At 36.9% G+C, this 16,377-nt stretch overlaps 1 protein-coding gene across 2 annotated transcripts in view; it reads left to right on the top strand.

Annotated features, from left to right (window-relative positions):
* The window catches only part of LOC121315493 (synaptosomal-associated protein 25), a 50,816-nt gene that overhangs the window by 22,731 nt on the left and 11,708 nt on the right, over nt 1-16,377 (top strand). The window contains exons 2-5 of one of the 2 annotated variants that reach the window (XM_041249621.1): nt 1,997-2,131; nt 3,098-3,139; nt 10,365-10,413; nt 14,302-14,419. In XM_041249621.1, coding sequence (XP_041105555.1) covers nt 2,060-2,131; nt 3,098-3,139; nt 10,365-10,413; nt 14,302-14,419 — 281 coding nt within the window. In that variant the 5' untranslated portion in view covers nt 1,997-2,059. Of the gene's footprint in view, nt 1-1,996; nt 2,132-3,097; nt 3,140-10,364; nt 10,414-14,301; nt 14,420-14,573; nt 14,692-16,377 lie in introns of both variants that reach the window. The other variant, XM_041249620.1, reaches the window with a different exon arrangement.

Here is a 16,377-nt window from a genome sequence, read left to right as displayed (position 1 = left end):
CTGTAGAATACAACCTCTTCTAAGAGAAAGTGCTAGCTTCACCGCAGTCTTTTTCTGCTGACCCAGTCCACTGGGTTTCAGTGGAAGTTTCCATGATACAGAAAGACCCGCCTTAAATGGAGGGACTATTCCATTGATACTGGAGAACGGAGGAGCATTCTTATTTTCAAAACAGTTCAATTACTATTCAAATGTAGTTAGTATGTGGGTGGGGGGGTGGGGGGGGGGGGGGGGGTAAACTGGTAAACTGGTAAAATGCTTTGACAAATATTTTGAAATATCTATCACTTAAAATTTTACACAACAAGGAGCTCATTAAAGTACATTTGAATTATTTTTCAGAGTACACACACATCCTGCTCATCAAGTGACTGTTGCTTGAAATAGACGATACCAGATGGGAACCCTCTTGTTAAAGGTGTAAAGCACACATTCTGATATTGCAGTTTTTCGCCTGTTTTTTTTTTTTTTCCATCCATCCATTGCATTCTTGTTTACTGCAACTCCAGAAGTGTCAGACTACAGTATTAAGCAGCACCGCTTTATAAAAAGTGACTAACGAGAATGGGTGCTGGACTGAGGATAATGCTTAAAGTGCAGTAACTGGAATACAAAAAACAGCACTGCTTTATGGATTGTCTGATGGTCAAATCCATTGTATCTGTGTGTGATCAAGTTAAGCATATTCTAATAATAAAACAGCGATAAATACTGTACATGAAGGTGTACATTATTGAAAGAGAACTGCGATTTTATGAGGAATGGTAGATGATTTACGGTTGTTATCCTCCCTTGCCCCATGCGGATTAGTGCATTCTGTCAAAGGATAAGCCTTGTCCATAGAGAACAGTGGAAACAACAAGTCACTCAAGCAAACAAATGAACCGGTGATGCAGCTTTAAATGCCTTGGCAGGCAATCATCCAGTTTTCTCAAAGCATTTTCAATGAAATAGCTGTGCTTGTGTGTTAGAGAGAAAGAGAGAGATATAGAGAAATGTTTCAGGTAATTAAATACAGAAACAATGTTTGCTCTGTTTGGAAAATAAGCACTGCAGCAGCAGGCTGGCTGCTTGGTATTGGTTGAGGATATAACAATGTGCTTTTAAAGGATACAGTTTCCAGATTGTTGCCATAAGGCAAGATGCCTGACACTGTAAGTACTTATCCAGCCCATTGGCGTTGCCCTCTGCTATTCCCGGAAGCTATTATAGAGCTTGAACTTGAGTGGGTGGTTGAAGCACCACTATACACTCCACATCATATTCAAAACGATGTTTTAATGTCGGAATGTCTCTTGTGTTTTTAGATATATGTTAAATGTCCCTTAAACTAGGAGCTATTGTATAACTTAAATGAAGAGGCATTTTCTACACAATTTAATGATGGAAAGTGGAGCAGGTTACACATTGGTAGATTTATAAACACAAATGAGGCTTGGGGCATAGTGTATGTCTTTGCTCTTATTAGGATTGAAGTCACTGTATTTTGTATCTTGCTCTTAATTGTACTGTAATTATTGATATGGATTTTTATATACAACTGTAAGTCGCCCTGGGTAAGGACTTCTGCTAAGTAATAACAATAATAATAATAATAATAATAATAATAATAATAATATTTGTTATATTAGATTAATATTGGCTATTTACACTTACAGTAGATTCTTTTTTTTTTCAAGTGAGCCTTTGCAATATTGGTACCTTTGAACTCTGTCGGCTCTAGCTGTGTTGTGGAGAATAGTAAAGAAGCAGGTGGGAATAAAGGAGGTGAAAGGTCGCAATGTCACATCCTTTCTCAAAAATCACAAATGAAAGACACCTGGCAAGCAAGCTAGCAGTGTGTGTGTATTCCCATTGAAGTTCAGAGAGCACAGTAGTCCTGCTTGAATGGTGGCTGGTGTTTTTGTGTCATGTAAACAGCACTAGGATATTGCTGAAAGGTGCATGAAGAAGCATACTGTTTATATATATTTTTTTGTTGTTGTTTTATTTTCAGAACTCACTGACTCTCCTGCTGTAAACAGTTGGTCACAAGCATCCTTCCATATATCCCTTCACAATGGCAGAAGAAGCGGATATGCGTAATGAGTTGGAAGATATGCAGCAACGTGCTGACCAGCTGGCTGATGAGGTATTGTGATTATAAATGTGTTTCACTAAAAAAATAAGTAAAGACAAGAAAGTGCATTTGCAACGACAGCCCTTAAAAACATAAAAGTTTTCTGCATCATTTCATCAAAAGTGTCATGAGCTGTGTAAACTGTGCCTCTGGACATGCTCATCCTTGCAGCACTGCAATGCTTGTTGGCTGACAGGTCTATTTTAAAATGCACTTATTTCATTGCTATAGGAAATGCTTTGGAAACTTTGGATTAAGGACACTTTCTTGAAGCAAACTGAATGCATGATAGAAAATATAAATAATATAAATTAATAAAACAAATATTAAGCTAACTAAATAAAATATTAAGCAAAACTGTGAAAAGTGAGATTGTGAGAGGCAACCAGAAACTCATTAGACACTGAAATTCTCAACTCTCCCGGTCGTACAAATTGCTGCTCTGAAATATGATATTTCAGCTTCTGGGGATAGCAGTCAGGGCTTACAATCTCCAAATTAATTTTACAGATGAGCATCAGCATAATGATTCTAGCAAATGACTAAAATTGGTGCAGAGGACATGAAATCGTATCCATGAATAAGTAAATGTACTATCCATTTAACGTTTCAATCTAAGATATGTAGGGAAGAAGTAGTATGAGGAGAGGGAACATGAGCAATATAAGGTCCAGACATTGTGCATTCTTAGAAAATAGATGCCATGAGGAAGACTGGTGCACTTGTTGGACAGCTCATGATATTTAAAGAGGATAATCTCTTCAGGGATAACATAATAATAAACAAGCGGTCTCGGTAGGTAAAAAAAAAAAATAGCTGCTAGCACGTATGTAGTTACAAGTAATGTCATTTTTTCAAAAAAATGCCAGCTGTGTGAAATGAAATATCATACTGGTCTTAAATTGTTTGAACAGTGACACTGCACAGAACACACCACTGCTGCAAAACTATTCTCATCAAATATTCTTTTTTTTACAGTCACTGGAGAGTACCCGTCGCATGCTGCAGCTGGTTGAAGAGGTAAGGCTTGAGTAGAGAAACAACATTATATATTTACAAAGCTTACAGGAAAACATACTCTCCCAGAATGCTTCATCCCAGCTCAATTAGTGATTGGCTAATGGTGTCCTGAAAAGGGTATTTGATTGAGGGGTCCTTTTGCTGTTGACATCACAAACCAACCACTACATGACTCAGCCATGAACAGAGCTTTATAACTCCTAAAAATATCGAAGTAGTATTTTGCTATCCATTTTGCAGTTGAAACAGCCAGGTAAAATTATTGTTTTGTGCCTTTTAAAGGCATTGTGAGCCCATCGTATCAGTGAAAAGAAAGCTAATATAATGCAGGTCAACGTTACAATAAGTGCCCTTGGCATAGCTACTTGTACCTTTAATTCTGTAGTCCTGAAATTAAACCCACATACAATTAAATTGCAAGTCAGCAATTACATTTCTTAGCCAGCTTTAAATTATATTTTCTATAATTACATTTAGTCTCGTTGTATTGAGCTATATGGAATAATGTGAATCATTGCATTATATAACTTATTTTATTAGTGAAAGAACGGTGGTGCATTTAACATCTCAGGTTTTATAATTGAGTTATCAATAGAAACATTTACAGTAAACTGGTATTATGCTGTGTTTTTAACATTAAAATGGGGCCTTACCTCTAACACAATCATATAGATGCCTGTCTTTTCTAAAGGGCATATTTCTGTAAAATATCTCTTTTTTTTTAAATTCTGATGTGATTATAAATATTGTGCACTTGTGAGGAAAATGTCGGCAAACACTATGTCATATGTTTCAGAACTGACGAAAAAATAAAAAGTCATCATATGTAAATCATATGTAAATCATCAAACATTAAGCTGCACCACATACCTTCTACTTTCTAAATGAGTGGAAGACTCTTGGCCTTCATTCCCCAGAAAAATAATTGCACCACTTTAACCAGGATAGCGCTTATGAGAAGAGCAACTCATGGCTGAAGTGTCACAGTTTCTAAAGGGCAGGCCTTTATCATAATGCGTACATAATACAGTCATGCAAGTGACTTCACATAATCAACAGGCCTGCCTGTAGGGTTATCAGACATCCTTGTAAAGGTGTATAATGCCCTGGTTTTCAGCCCGGTTTTGCTGTATAACACTGCAGGCCACCACTGCATGAGTCCCAAGTAAAAAGAGTGAAGGATATTGGGGTCTATTCCATTGCTAGAAACAGAGGCAGATCTAAATACTGCCCCTTTGGGTTTAAAATATGGGCTGTTTGTGTACCAGCATATGCAAGTCTCTTTAGTGTATTTCCGTCTGTAAAAATCTCACCTCCAAGTTGTCAATTTAAATTGTAAGCTGTTGTCATTGCCAGTTCAATTGCTAGTGATTCAAAGCCTTTAGGTGAACTGACGTTATTTGTTAGTGCGGTCATGCATTAGAGAGCCAGTCCTGCCACGTCCCAAATTCAATAAGAATTTATCTTCTCCTTTCCAACCTTTCAGACTTCATTACTGCGGCAAAATTAAACAACAACAACAACAACTACAATGATGATGTGTTGGCAGCATTTGGTAAAGAATACCAGTGTGTATTCGCTCTTTACAAACAACACGTTTTTATACAGTATCTAGGTCAGTGTTGAATAATAGCAGTTAAAAAAAAACTAACAGAATAATAGGAGGAATGCAGTGAAGCATAAAGATGTGGCTTTTTGCTGTAAAAATAAAGAGCCAGTGGCTGAACGTCCTGATACCCTGATGCAGCAGCCGATGAGGGGTTCTGTGCTAGAAGGTCATAGTGTTCTTTGCCAGCTTTGCTGCCAGGCTGGAATGCGAACTTGAGATGTTTCTGAGTGTATATTTTGCTCAGAGGATAGGGATTACTTTCCTCTGTGGTTTCTCCCCTGGGAAGGTGCAACAGTAAACAATCACAGATTCCTTACCACTAATTGCATGTCTGGCTGCCAAGTGGAAGGTGGAAGATCTCATTGATCGGCACTGCAGTGTTTCAGTGAGCAGCTCTTAGAAGGAATATGGAAAGTGCACCCTGCCACATTTTAACAAGCATAACCACTACTTATTATATTATTATATAAGAATATAATAATAATAATAATAATAATAATAATAATAATAATAATAATAATAATAATAATAATAATAATAAAAACTCCACCCATATAACACACACCAGTGTGTGCGAAGCGCTTTGTAAAATTAAAGATTTGACTACATACTTCGTATCTAAGCAAGTTTTAAAAAAATTTTGTGATCCCCAGGGGGTATATATATATATATATAATATTATATATATATATATATATATATATATATATATATATATATATATATATATATTCTGTATCATCATCATCATCTTCAGCCTTTTTCAATCAACTGCTGGATGAAGGCCTCCCCAAGATTGTTTTACAAAAGCCTGTCTGCTGCGTCCCTCAGCCACGGTGCTCCTGCATGTTTCCTAATTTCATTTTGTCATCTTCCTGGTGTTCTTCTTCTTGGTCGCTTTATATCTCTTGGGATCCAGTCTAGTATCTCCCTGGTCCAGCGATGGTCTATTCTTCTTGCTACATGTTCTGCCCCACTGCCATTTCAGTTTCTGCTCTTGTTATTCCCATCATGCATCTTTCCATACTCTGTTGAGTCGTTTGGAATTTTTGAGTCATTTTTGAGTCACTGAGGGTCCAGGTTTCACATCCGGAAGTTAGCACTAGCAGCACGCATTGTTTCAAGACTGAGGCATAGGGGTAGTTTCCCTTTCAGAACCATGCTTAATCTTCCAAAGGCACTCCAGCCTAATTTTGCTGTTCTGTTGATTTTGCACATTTGGTTCTTCGTTTCTGAAACTAACTGTCCTAAGTACACATAGTTATTGACTTCTTCAAGCTTGATACCATTGACTTCAATTACCTGTGGAGTGGTATATTTATTGAACAGCACTTGAGTCTTCTTCAGGTTCATTTTCAAACCCGCTTTGATGCTAGCCTTGTGTAGTTCCTTTATTCTTGTTTGTAATTCTTCTGGGCATGTTGTAAATATGTTAGTAAATCATAGGTGATTCAAGTGGGCTCCATTGTTCTTCAGCCCCTTATTTTCCCAATTCAGTGTTTTGAAAATGTCTTCTAGCGTGGCTGTGAAGAGCTTTGGGGAAATTGTATCTCCTTGATGGACTCCTTTTTCAATCTTGATTTTGTTGCTGTTTCTATGGAGTCTTACTGTGGGTGCTGCATTCTTGTATATGATGCTGATCAAGTCTCTGTACGTTTTCTCAATTCCTTGTTTTTTCAGAGAGTTTAACACAGATCTTGTGTAAACAGAGTCAAAGGCTTTTTCAATTCTCATCTTCTTGCGGGGCTCCTATTTTGCTGTTGAAGTCACTGATGATGAACTTACAGTGGTTCTTCCCATTTTCATATAGTTCTTGTACTTCTTCATAAAAATTTTAGACTTCTTCATCAGAATAGCTTGTTGTTGGTGCATACGCTTTGATGACCTGAAGTTCATACTTCCTTGAAACTTTCACTATCAGTCTCGCGGACCTCTCTGACATGCTGTCAATCTCTACTACGTTATTCTTGACTCTCATGTGGGCAATGAATCCAACATCCCCTGTTTGTCCATCTGTAATGCTTCGGTAGACGAGAAGATGTCCACTCTTGAGTTCCAGTAGTCCTTCATCTTTTTGCCGTACTTCGCTTAGTCCTACGATGTGCCACTTGAGTTTTTCTTCCAACTCTTGAAGTCTTGCTTCACCTGAAAGAGATCTGCAGTTGTATGTGGCCATGGTCAGTGTTCTGTGGCAGCCTTAAATCATAACCCAGTGATTCTTAGCACCCTCTGCCTTCATGCCTAACCGGCCGATGTCTTAGTCGGCAGCAATCCAGCCTCCATGGAATAAGGGCCATGGGGTGGTTGGCTTTAACTCACCACACTGGCCAAGCGGGTTAGTGAGTGCCCCTTCCACTTTGGCCAAATATGTTGCTCAAGCTTTCACAACATGGTTGAACATGTACTTCGTCTTGAGAACCTGTTGTCACCCTCCTGCCACTTTGAGGCAATGGAAGGTATATATATATATATATATAGGTTATATATACACACACACACACACACACACACACACACACACACACACACACACACACACACACATATACAGGCTACCTTCACTATAACGAACCCCCATGGGACCTGGAGAAATGTTCATTATATCAGGGTGTTCACTATAATAGGGTTTGGCATTTTTCTGTATCAGAATAATGACAAAACGGCACATTTGAATTGAACATCAATATATAGTACTTTTATGAAGATTCCTTCATGTTGATCAACATTTAAACAGTATTGTGACAAGGTACTTGTGTGTGTGGGTAACCGCATTGCAAGACAAAGAGACATGAGAGTTGGAGTTGAAATGCCGGCACAGACGCACAGGATTTATTAAACACAAAACAGAAGGTAAACAAATGGGTCATGTGATACTAGCAATGATGGTAACGCACAGAGGACACATACAGAAGACTGTACAAAAGGCAAAATATAACACAGTACAAAAACTACAAATAAAAGGTGCCACACAGGGTGAGCACTAGACATACTGAACAAGGTGTCCCGCTCCAGGAACCTGCTACACCTCATTGAGAACCGGCACAGCCAATCACTCGCTGTCCTTACTCTCAACCAAGCCTAGCAGACAGCAAGTCTCAATTGAGCATCCGTCTGTAGACAATCATTTGATCAAACATAACAACTCCAAAAAGCACAGAAAACAAACCTATTTCCACATATAAATAATTACACCAACACTATTTCCCCCTGTGCAGGGCAATCACCCTGCTACAGGTATGTTTAAAAGAAAACAGTAAAGAAATGAAAAGGAAAAGCATGTACACTTACATGCTGAATACAGTAATGACACGTCCTTTCTCTTGGAAAAACTATCCAGCATAGATTGCTCCTCACGCCCATTGCCTGGTTGCAGTTTGTGTGAAGATGACGGACAAGCAATGATTGCATTCGTCATGCATGATTTAAACTACAATAGGCCATCTTTGAATTAGTCCACCATGGTCTTTGTATTCAATGACAGTGTAACACACTTGACAATGTCGAAAGTTCAGTACTGTTCAGTACTGCTGGGATCATTAAAAACAGGCGTTCGTTATAAGAAGAGTTTGTTATAGTGACATTAGCCTACCTGTATGTGTGTACACACACACACACACAGCTACGGCCAAAAGTCACCTACAACTTTTTAGAACTCAGTATTTCATAAAGTACTTGGAAAACTATAAATTAGTATGTAACTCAGTATGTTAACATAATATTATATTATTCTTATAAGTGTAACTAAAAGGCAAACCCATTAAAAACAAAAGGAGCAGTGTATTCACTGGTGTTGTGAAGCAATCTTATTCACAAATCAGCTGCACTCTGTGCTTGTGGAAATGCTGTATTGAAAAACTGCCTTTTTGCATTCCTAGCTTTACATGTTCAGACTGTCATTGTGAGCAGGGTGGGATTTGGTAGCCTGTAACTGTGCAGTTTTGCCACCAAGGGATAGTTTACCTCAGTCTCAACAATTAAAGAACATGTGAAGAACTTCCTTGAGACAGCGAGACAGGAGTTTTCTCTTCCTGCCAGGATAGGAATATCATGCATTCCTTCTAGGCCTACAGGCCCTTTGGTCAGGCTGTAGAAATTGACCTTTACCACAGGAAGTATTTGGCACCAGGAAAAAGTGTTTACTTTATTTGTCTACAGTGTGGGGCTTTAAGAATCTTGAAAAATATCCACACTCCCAATTAAAGTACAAAAAAAACAAATAACCTAAGTATCTTCATCTTAACAATAATATTTGTGATGCTAAAAAGAGGTTATTGTAAAGTCTTTGCAATCACTCCTTTAGCACAACCTTTTGAAACAAGTACCTACATACGTTCCATTGCAATCTCCTCTTTTAGTGTCTTTGTTTACAATATAGTTTGAATTAGGATAATTGAATATCTATCAAGGATGGTTGAAGTGAGGAGCATGGTAGGACGTTAAAATGTTCCACTAAAACCCTGAAATGCTATGAGGGTTAAATGGTAATGTAATGTATCACATGGTGCCTACAAATGCCCTTGGCCTCCATGATCAGACAATATCACTATTCTGCTCAATGCATTTGTCTCTAGCAAAAAATCTGTTCATAGACATCGGGGTAAAGCTGTCAGACTATGATAGGAAAGACATTAGTTCTGGACTAATTTCACTCCTATATTAAGAGAGCAGAGCCGTGTGAGAGCCTGGCAAAATAGAAGAGAGAGATAAAAGTATTAAAATGCACGACTAGAAGGTCTTCCTGTAACCATGGGGTATTGCCACTTCCCTTTAGTATCTCTTTTGACTTCTAGCAATGTCAGGCTGTCACAAATAATACAAGTCCCAAGTGATGCATGTAGGAAATTATCTTTGAGTTAAGGGCTTTGGTGCATACTGTAAAATTAAGAGCAACAATTACAATGCAGTAAAGTCTTCCACACAGGCTTACTGACAGGTGGTTGAATAAAGCAATTCAAGAGCATGGATGTAATACTTAAACAGGACATGAGTCTACTAGGAAATGTCATTGTTAAACTACAGTGTAATGCTGTGGAAGGTTCATGAGGTTATTTAAAATATTACTTTTTTTTCAAATCTGATCCTATCCGCTGGCTTTCTGTCATCACTTAGCAGGGACACTGCTTGTATCATTATTTCTCTGTATTTCAATTATCATTGTCCTGCACCGCCGTTTATGAAACACATTGAAGACCCTTTAAAATGGTTTATTCTGCTATTCTTGGATGCAGATTCACTGGGTAACTGAACGTTAACCAGAGATTAAACCTTGAACTGATTTTCTAGATTGCTTTACCAAAATAAATTAATAAATAAATAACAAAAATTGTCCAGTAAGGACCCACTTATTCAAGTGGACACAGTTAGGGTTCCATGTATACCCATGGCTTGCTTTATAGTACCCTATGTCCTGTTTTCAAGCAAGTGAATTGTTTCTTGTCTTCAGTAGTACTTTCTGTTTGTTTGTATGTTAATGTTAAATGTTGCAATCTCTATTACTAACTTTTTGTTCCTGTCTTTCTTAAGTTGAGGACTGCGCATTTCCTTACTGATCTTATCTCCTCTCTCTTTCTCTCTCTGTATCTTTTTCTGTGTCTTGCTTCCATTTTGGGGGAGTAGAGTAAAGATGCTGGTATCAGGACTTTGGTTATGTTGGATGAGCAAGGAGGTAAGTGTGGGTGCTTTTAGGTGGAAATGAGATAGCTTTGCGAATTAGAAAATGCAAAGCAATAGACATATTTTAGATATCAAAAAGCATACCACAGAAAAGCCAGGATAAAGCTTTCTTTGAGGGGAAATGAATTCCGTTTAACTCTGCCATACATTGTTAAGATTCTTCACTTCTAATTATTACTTTTCCTTTTTTTCCATTTTAACAGAAAAGCAAATAGCACATGTATATTAATCTTCCAAGAATTCATATATATTTTTAACAGTACAATGTTAACATTCAGGGTTGATGAAAGCAAACCAAATTTAACAATATGAATCACAATAATTAACAATGAAGTAGTCATTTTTCTTGTTTAATAGTAGAGTGTACGGGCCTGGTGTGGAAGTGGTATTGATGGAATCCACCTATAAGAGATATGATTGCTAAATGTTAGGTGAGATTACAAAAGTGACATTTTGGAGACTAAACAGGTCTAAATAAAGGGATTAGCCTTCTAAAACTACCTCCTTTTAATATAAGGTACTACATTCACCACTGTTATACAGGCCCCAGCAATTCACAACTATAGATGTATGCAGTAATATTGTCTCAGAAACTGAAATAGTTGTCTTTCCACTAAAATCTAACTACTTAACTTAATTGATTTAGTGACAGTAATCTTTTTTCAAATACAAACCAGATCATTAACAGCTTTTCAGTGGCAGCTGGAATGATGCTGTGTGCAGATCTCTAACCAGAAATGTGTAGTGTTTCACACGGCAATTAAACATGAAGAAAACCAATAACCTGCTTTGGATTAAAGACTGTAAAACAATATCCGAGAGATGTATTTATGCTAACATCTTAACACAGATTACATAAATCTCCTGTCTTTTGATCACACAAGAGGTGTAATCCAGTGTTCAGTACTTGAGATAAGAGTGCGTAACCATTACAGGTGTTCAGAACTGATTCATTGTAGTTTAGCGACTAGCTGTAGCTCCCCCACAAGGCATTTAAAGGTCATTAATAAAAATGTATATGAAAAACAATCATATAATTAAGAACATGTGCTTCTCTTAAGTAGCATGTGATATCTGTAATTAGCATAAAAGAGCAACTGGTTTCAAAAGTCTGACATATATTTCATACAAATTCTCCAAACTCATTATCTAATCCCTGTTTTTAAAAAAAAAAATCTGAAAAATATTGTCGATGTATTATTCAGTATCGTCCTATTAGTGGATTCTTTGCATATGTCACAAGTGAATTTTCCCAGCGTATGTTTTTCTTCTGAGTGATTCAGATCTGAATTAATGTGAGCAGTAGAAGGTGTTTCATCAGTTTTCTGAAATGCGAGTCTGTCGCAATGTCCCCTTGGCTTACATCAGTTCAGGCTGAAGTTTCTGATAACTATTTATTGGTTTTGCTATTTGAGATGCATTACTGCCTGTATTCCACTGGGTGCTTCAATTTCAGCAAACCTTTCTTTTTTCATCAATAATGCAATGGCTATGAAACAAGGCATACACATTCCAGTTTTAAAATGAGCACATAAACAACACTCACCCTTCTAAAGCTTGCAAAATCAGTGTCTGTTTTATTGATAGTTTAAATGCAATATAGTCTATGTTCAGCCTTGAACTACAACCATTTAGATCTCAAATCCAATTTTAAACTTCTCGGGTTCCAGCATGCTGCCATTAGTATTCATAACAGAATCTCAAAGCCAATTTACTGTTAGATGCATTATGGGTTTTATTTCCATGTTTCTTTCCACAGCTTGTCCCTCTTAATAAATTTCCATTCAGTGTCTTGTTATTTAATGTAACTAGCAGAAGGCAGGCAGTTCTGTTGAGGTGTACTGGACAGGCAGTAGCTGAGTTTTCTCTTCAATAGACCCTTGCCCAGCAGCATCACAGAAACAGAGACAACTGCATCCATAGCAGTAAGAGCATATCAACATGCATCTTCCAGAATCTGAAAACTAAAATATACATCCTGGACAAAGAAATGCATGACTCACATTGCAATGCATTTACAATGTGCAATATGCTTTCACAATTGTGCTTCCAAGATACCCAATGGGGCGCTTTATATCTTCTACATTTTCCTAATATTTCATTTCTTACCGCTTCAGTATTCTGTGTGTTCTGTGTTAGATCGTTGTTTGCTGTGCTTTTTACTATCTCATTGCTTCTGAATAGATTCCTCAAGGCTGATGGGGAGAAGTAAAGCGGGGACACAGACGCCCATGGGTGAAGCTTGTTCACTGAAACCCATGCAACGCTACTATGCTTCCCCGCCTAACTTCCTCACAAACAGCCCTGAAGAATCTTTGCAGAAGCAGCTTTTGTTGAAATAGTTTGTTGGCATGGTAAACACAGATACAACAAAACTAATCAACAAATGTTAAACTAATGCTATAACACTGACTATTAGTTAACTGTACACATTCTAAAGTACATGTTATGTTATATTACTAAAATACATATAACAGCTGGAAATATAAGAAGAATAGCTAGAAAATAAAAGTATTAATCTGGTCCAATACCTGAAGATAAGCATGCAATGTAGTGCCGCATTCAGACTGTGCATTGAATTATTTTATTGATTGGAAAACGAAATGAGGAAAATGTATTTGAGCTGAAGCTTGTGTCTAATGTACTGCAGTGTATGTGTTGATAGGTACAGTGCATATATATATATATTGTATGTGTGTAACATGTACAGTAATTGAGTAGCATAGTGTTATTTGAGCCAGTAAATAGGGACTCATACCTTGGTGTTTGTAGAATAACTCGCAGTTATCATGTGTCCTCTATTTGTCAAGAGATCACTTCTTTAATGTAGGATTAGTTTAAGGAATATTAGTTTTTTTAACAGGTTATAATCCTGGCTGCAGTTAAAGCCATTATTGACATTGACTGCACTCTGTCAGACTGTTGCTCTAGCTTTCACTGTAAAGGCAATAGTTATTACCTGGCAATGAGGCTGTTTGAAAAGCTAGCTATTCTTTCTCAATGTCAGGAACTAAGTAAAAGCTTTATGCCCAACAGGCACTTCTAACGTTAGGTCACAACTAGTGAGGAGATGAACGATGGAAGATAGTGAGCTGAAAGAAGTTCAAAACTGCTTACTAAACTCAACAGATTATTATATATGTTTTAATATAGCCCGATAATTCCACCTACAGTCTATTGTACAGTACATTGAAACAGGGAATAGCTGCACTCCAGGGATTTTACAAACATTTCAAGATCAAAATGCCCCTACCGAACAACCGACCTGGGCTGTTAGGCCTACCATTACCATCTAGTTTTCACAAGTAGGTCCTCGGTCACTCTGTTACATGAACTTCATGGGAAGGTTATCATTCATTTGTTACTTGTACACATTCCTGTTGCTCACAGTACAGAGAAAATCATAGAAGCAAACTTCTATATTTTTAAGTAATGTACATTAAATAATGTAAGTTTATCACAGAGTGTGGCTCCCAGAAACTTCTCTGTGGTAGCCTTCTTTCATTTCATTTGACTGCATAAGAAGGGTAATTCAGATCTGGATGCCTGCTGTGACAATATGCAGTGGTGCATAGTTACCAGGCTCGTTTATTACCAGGCAGATCATGACAATTATAATTAATATTTGCATGTTGACTCCTAAAGCCGAAATAAAAATGACCTTCCTGCAAGGCTTTATTTTGTTTCATTTTCGATATAATTTTTTTTTTTTATCACTGTCGTCATATTAGCATTGAGCCCTGCATACATTATCATACCAATGCATCGTCCCTATTTAATGCATTGCAGTTACTCTATTGTAATCTAGTGGTCATTAGTCATGTTCTGTTGAAGACCGATAAAATTCATCCCACTGCTGTCATCCCTTTGTCCTGACCAGAACAACTCGATCGGGTCGAAGATGGCATGAACCATATCAACCAAGACATGAAGGAGGCTGAGAAAAATTTAAAAGATTTAGGGAAATGCTGTGGCCTTTTCATATGTCCTTGTAACAAGTAGGTACCGGGTGCCAGCTCTGCTATGTGGTGGTGTCTGATTTGTTTTTTGTTTTTTGTCACAGTGAATGTCTGAAGTATTTTGTCTCTCTTTTTTGTCCTTTCTTTCTCATCTGCTTCATTCTTTGGGGATAAAATATTTGTGTTTAATCAGAACAACTGGAACGCATCGAGGAGGGAATGGACCAAATCAATAAGGACATGAAAGAAGCAGAAAAGAATTTGACGGATCTAGGAAAATTCTGTGGTCTTTGTTCCTGTCCATGTAACAAGTAGGTGCTGCCTGCCTGCCTGCCTGCTTGCCAAAATTGAAATAAAATGAGTACCCAAGGCTGTAAATCTAAACCTTGGACACCTCAACCATGCAAGGGCAGGATGAGCATGTGGCATGCAGAAAAATCCAAACAAATTCAAATGCATTCATTTCATAGTGTAGAGTAGACTATCCCGTGAGACCTAGCAGCTCTTTAAAATCAGGCATGCTGCAGTGATCCCCTACTATAGATCATCAATATGAATCAACTGGATATTTAAAATCAGGCATGCTGCAGTGACCTCCTACTGTAGATCATCAATATGCATCAACTGGATATTTAAAATGGCATTTCAACATTTTCAGCTGCCGATGCTTAAGAAAACAAAATGATTGGTTGCTTTCATTCGGATTTATTGATTTCAATTTTTTTTTTTATTGATTTACAATTTAGACATATTCTAAATGTATTTAAAATAATATTCCAAAATCCACTTGAAAATGTTGAAATACATACAAGTCACTGAAGCAGTATTTAAATAGCATGATCAAAGCAGTGTTTAAATAGCATGATCAAAGCAGTGTTTAAATAGCATGCTCATAACACTGAAATCCAAATGTGCACTGAGCACCGCACCAAATCACAACCCATGGTTAGAGCTCATTTTATTTTGCCTACTATAATAGTTTCCTCAATGTAGTGGATTTCTCAATGGGAACAAACTTTATAAAATAAATAGAATATATATAAAATAAACAGTATAATGCATGGTTAGTTGAGCAGGAATTGATGGAGTTATATGAAATAATCCATAAGTGTACGTAGTACAAAAAAATTTTTGTTACTTTTTACCGTCTTGACATTTTGTTTCTCCGTCAGACCGGCCGATATATATATATATATATATATATATATATATATATATATATATGGGCAAATGTTTAGTCCATCTTAGAATTCTTAATATTATATCAAAAAACAATGTAGGTACATGGAAAAATACATAGCAATATGTAATTCAGTATGTTAACGTATCGGATTCAGCAGGTTTCACTGAATTTTAAATACTTCGTTTTAAACAATTAAGATATAGGGTGATGCAAAAAAAATAGGTATCTATATATATATATATATATATATATATATATATATATATATATATATATATATATATATATATATATACTTCACAAGATATGTATTTTTGTTATAATGTTACCTTTTGAGCATCAAATAATTTATAGAGAGCATGATACCACATATGGATAATTTACCTTTGCGTGCAGAGTGATGATACAATACTTTATGGGAACACTAGGCTTATGCTAAAAGAATACTGGTAACTCTTGTGATAAATGTATTAAACCAATGGATCTACTACGATATGCTGTAGGTTAGGCAGATCAGGTGTCTTACGTCTCAGGAATTAAATGGTGTCTAAATGCTTGGTCTTCAACGTCTGTGAGAAGCATATGTGTTGATTTCCAGTTAGCCCCCTTGTGGATTGAGTTCAGGTGCTATTAGGCTGGGAGCTTGATTAATGAACATTTGAACAGTTTCAGTGAGATCATATATCCGTGCAGTAAAGCAATGTTTATTTTAAATGAATAAACACTAATACTACTAAGGTCAATTTGACCATTTGCGTTTTTTAAATTTAATTTACTCCGCATGTCCGACAGATATGGGACTGTGCGGTTATGA

Source organism: Polyodon spathula, chromosome 5 (genome assembly GCF_017654505.1).
Source record: "Polyodon spathula isolate WHYD16114869_AA chromosome 5, ASM1765450v1, whole genome shotgun sequence".
Lineage (NCBI taxonomy): Eukaryota > Metazoa > Chordata > Actinopteri > Acipenseriformes > Polyodontidae > Polyodon > Polyodon spathula.
The sequence above is the reverse complement of the archived record's forward strand: the minus strand, read 5'-3'. Positions and strand labels throughout refer to the sequence as shown.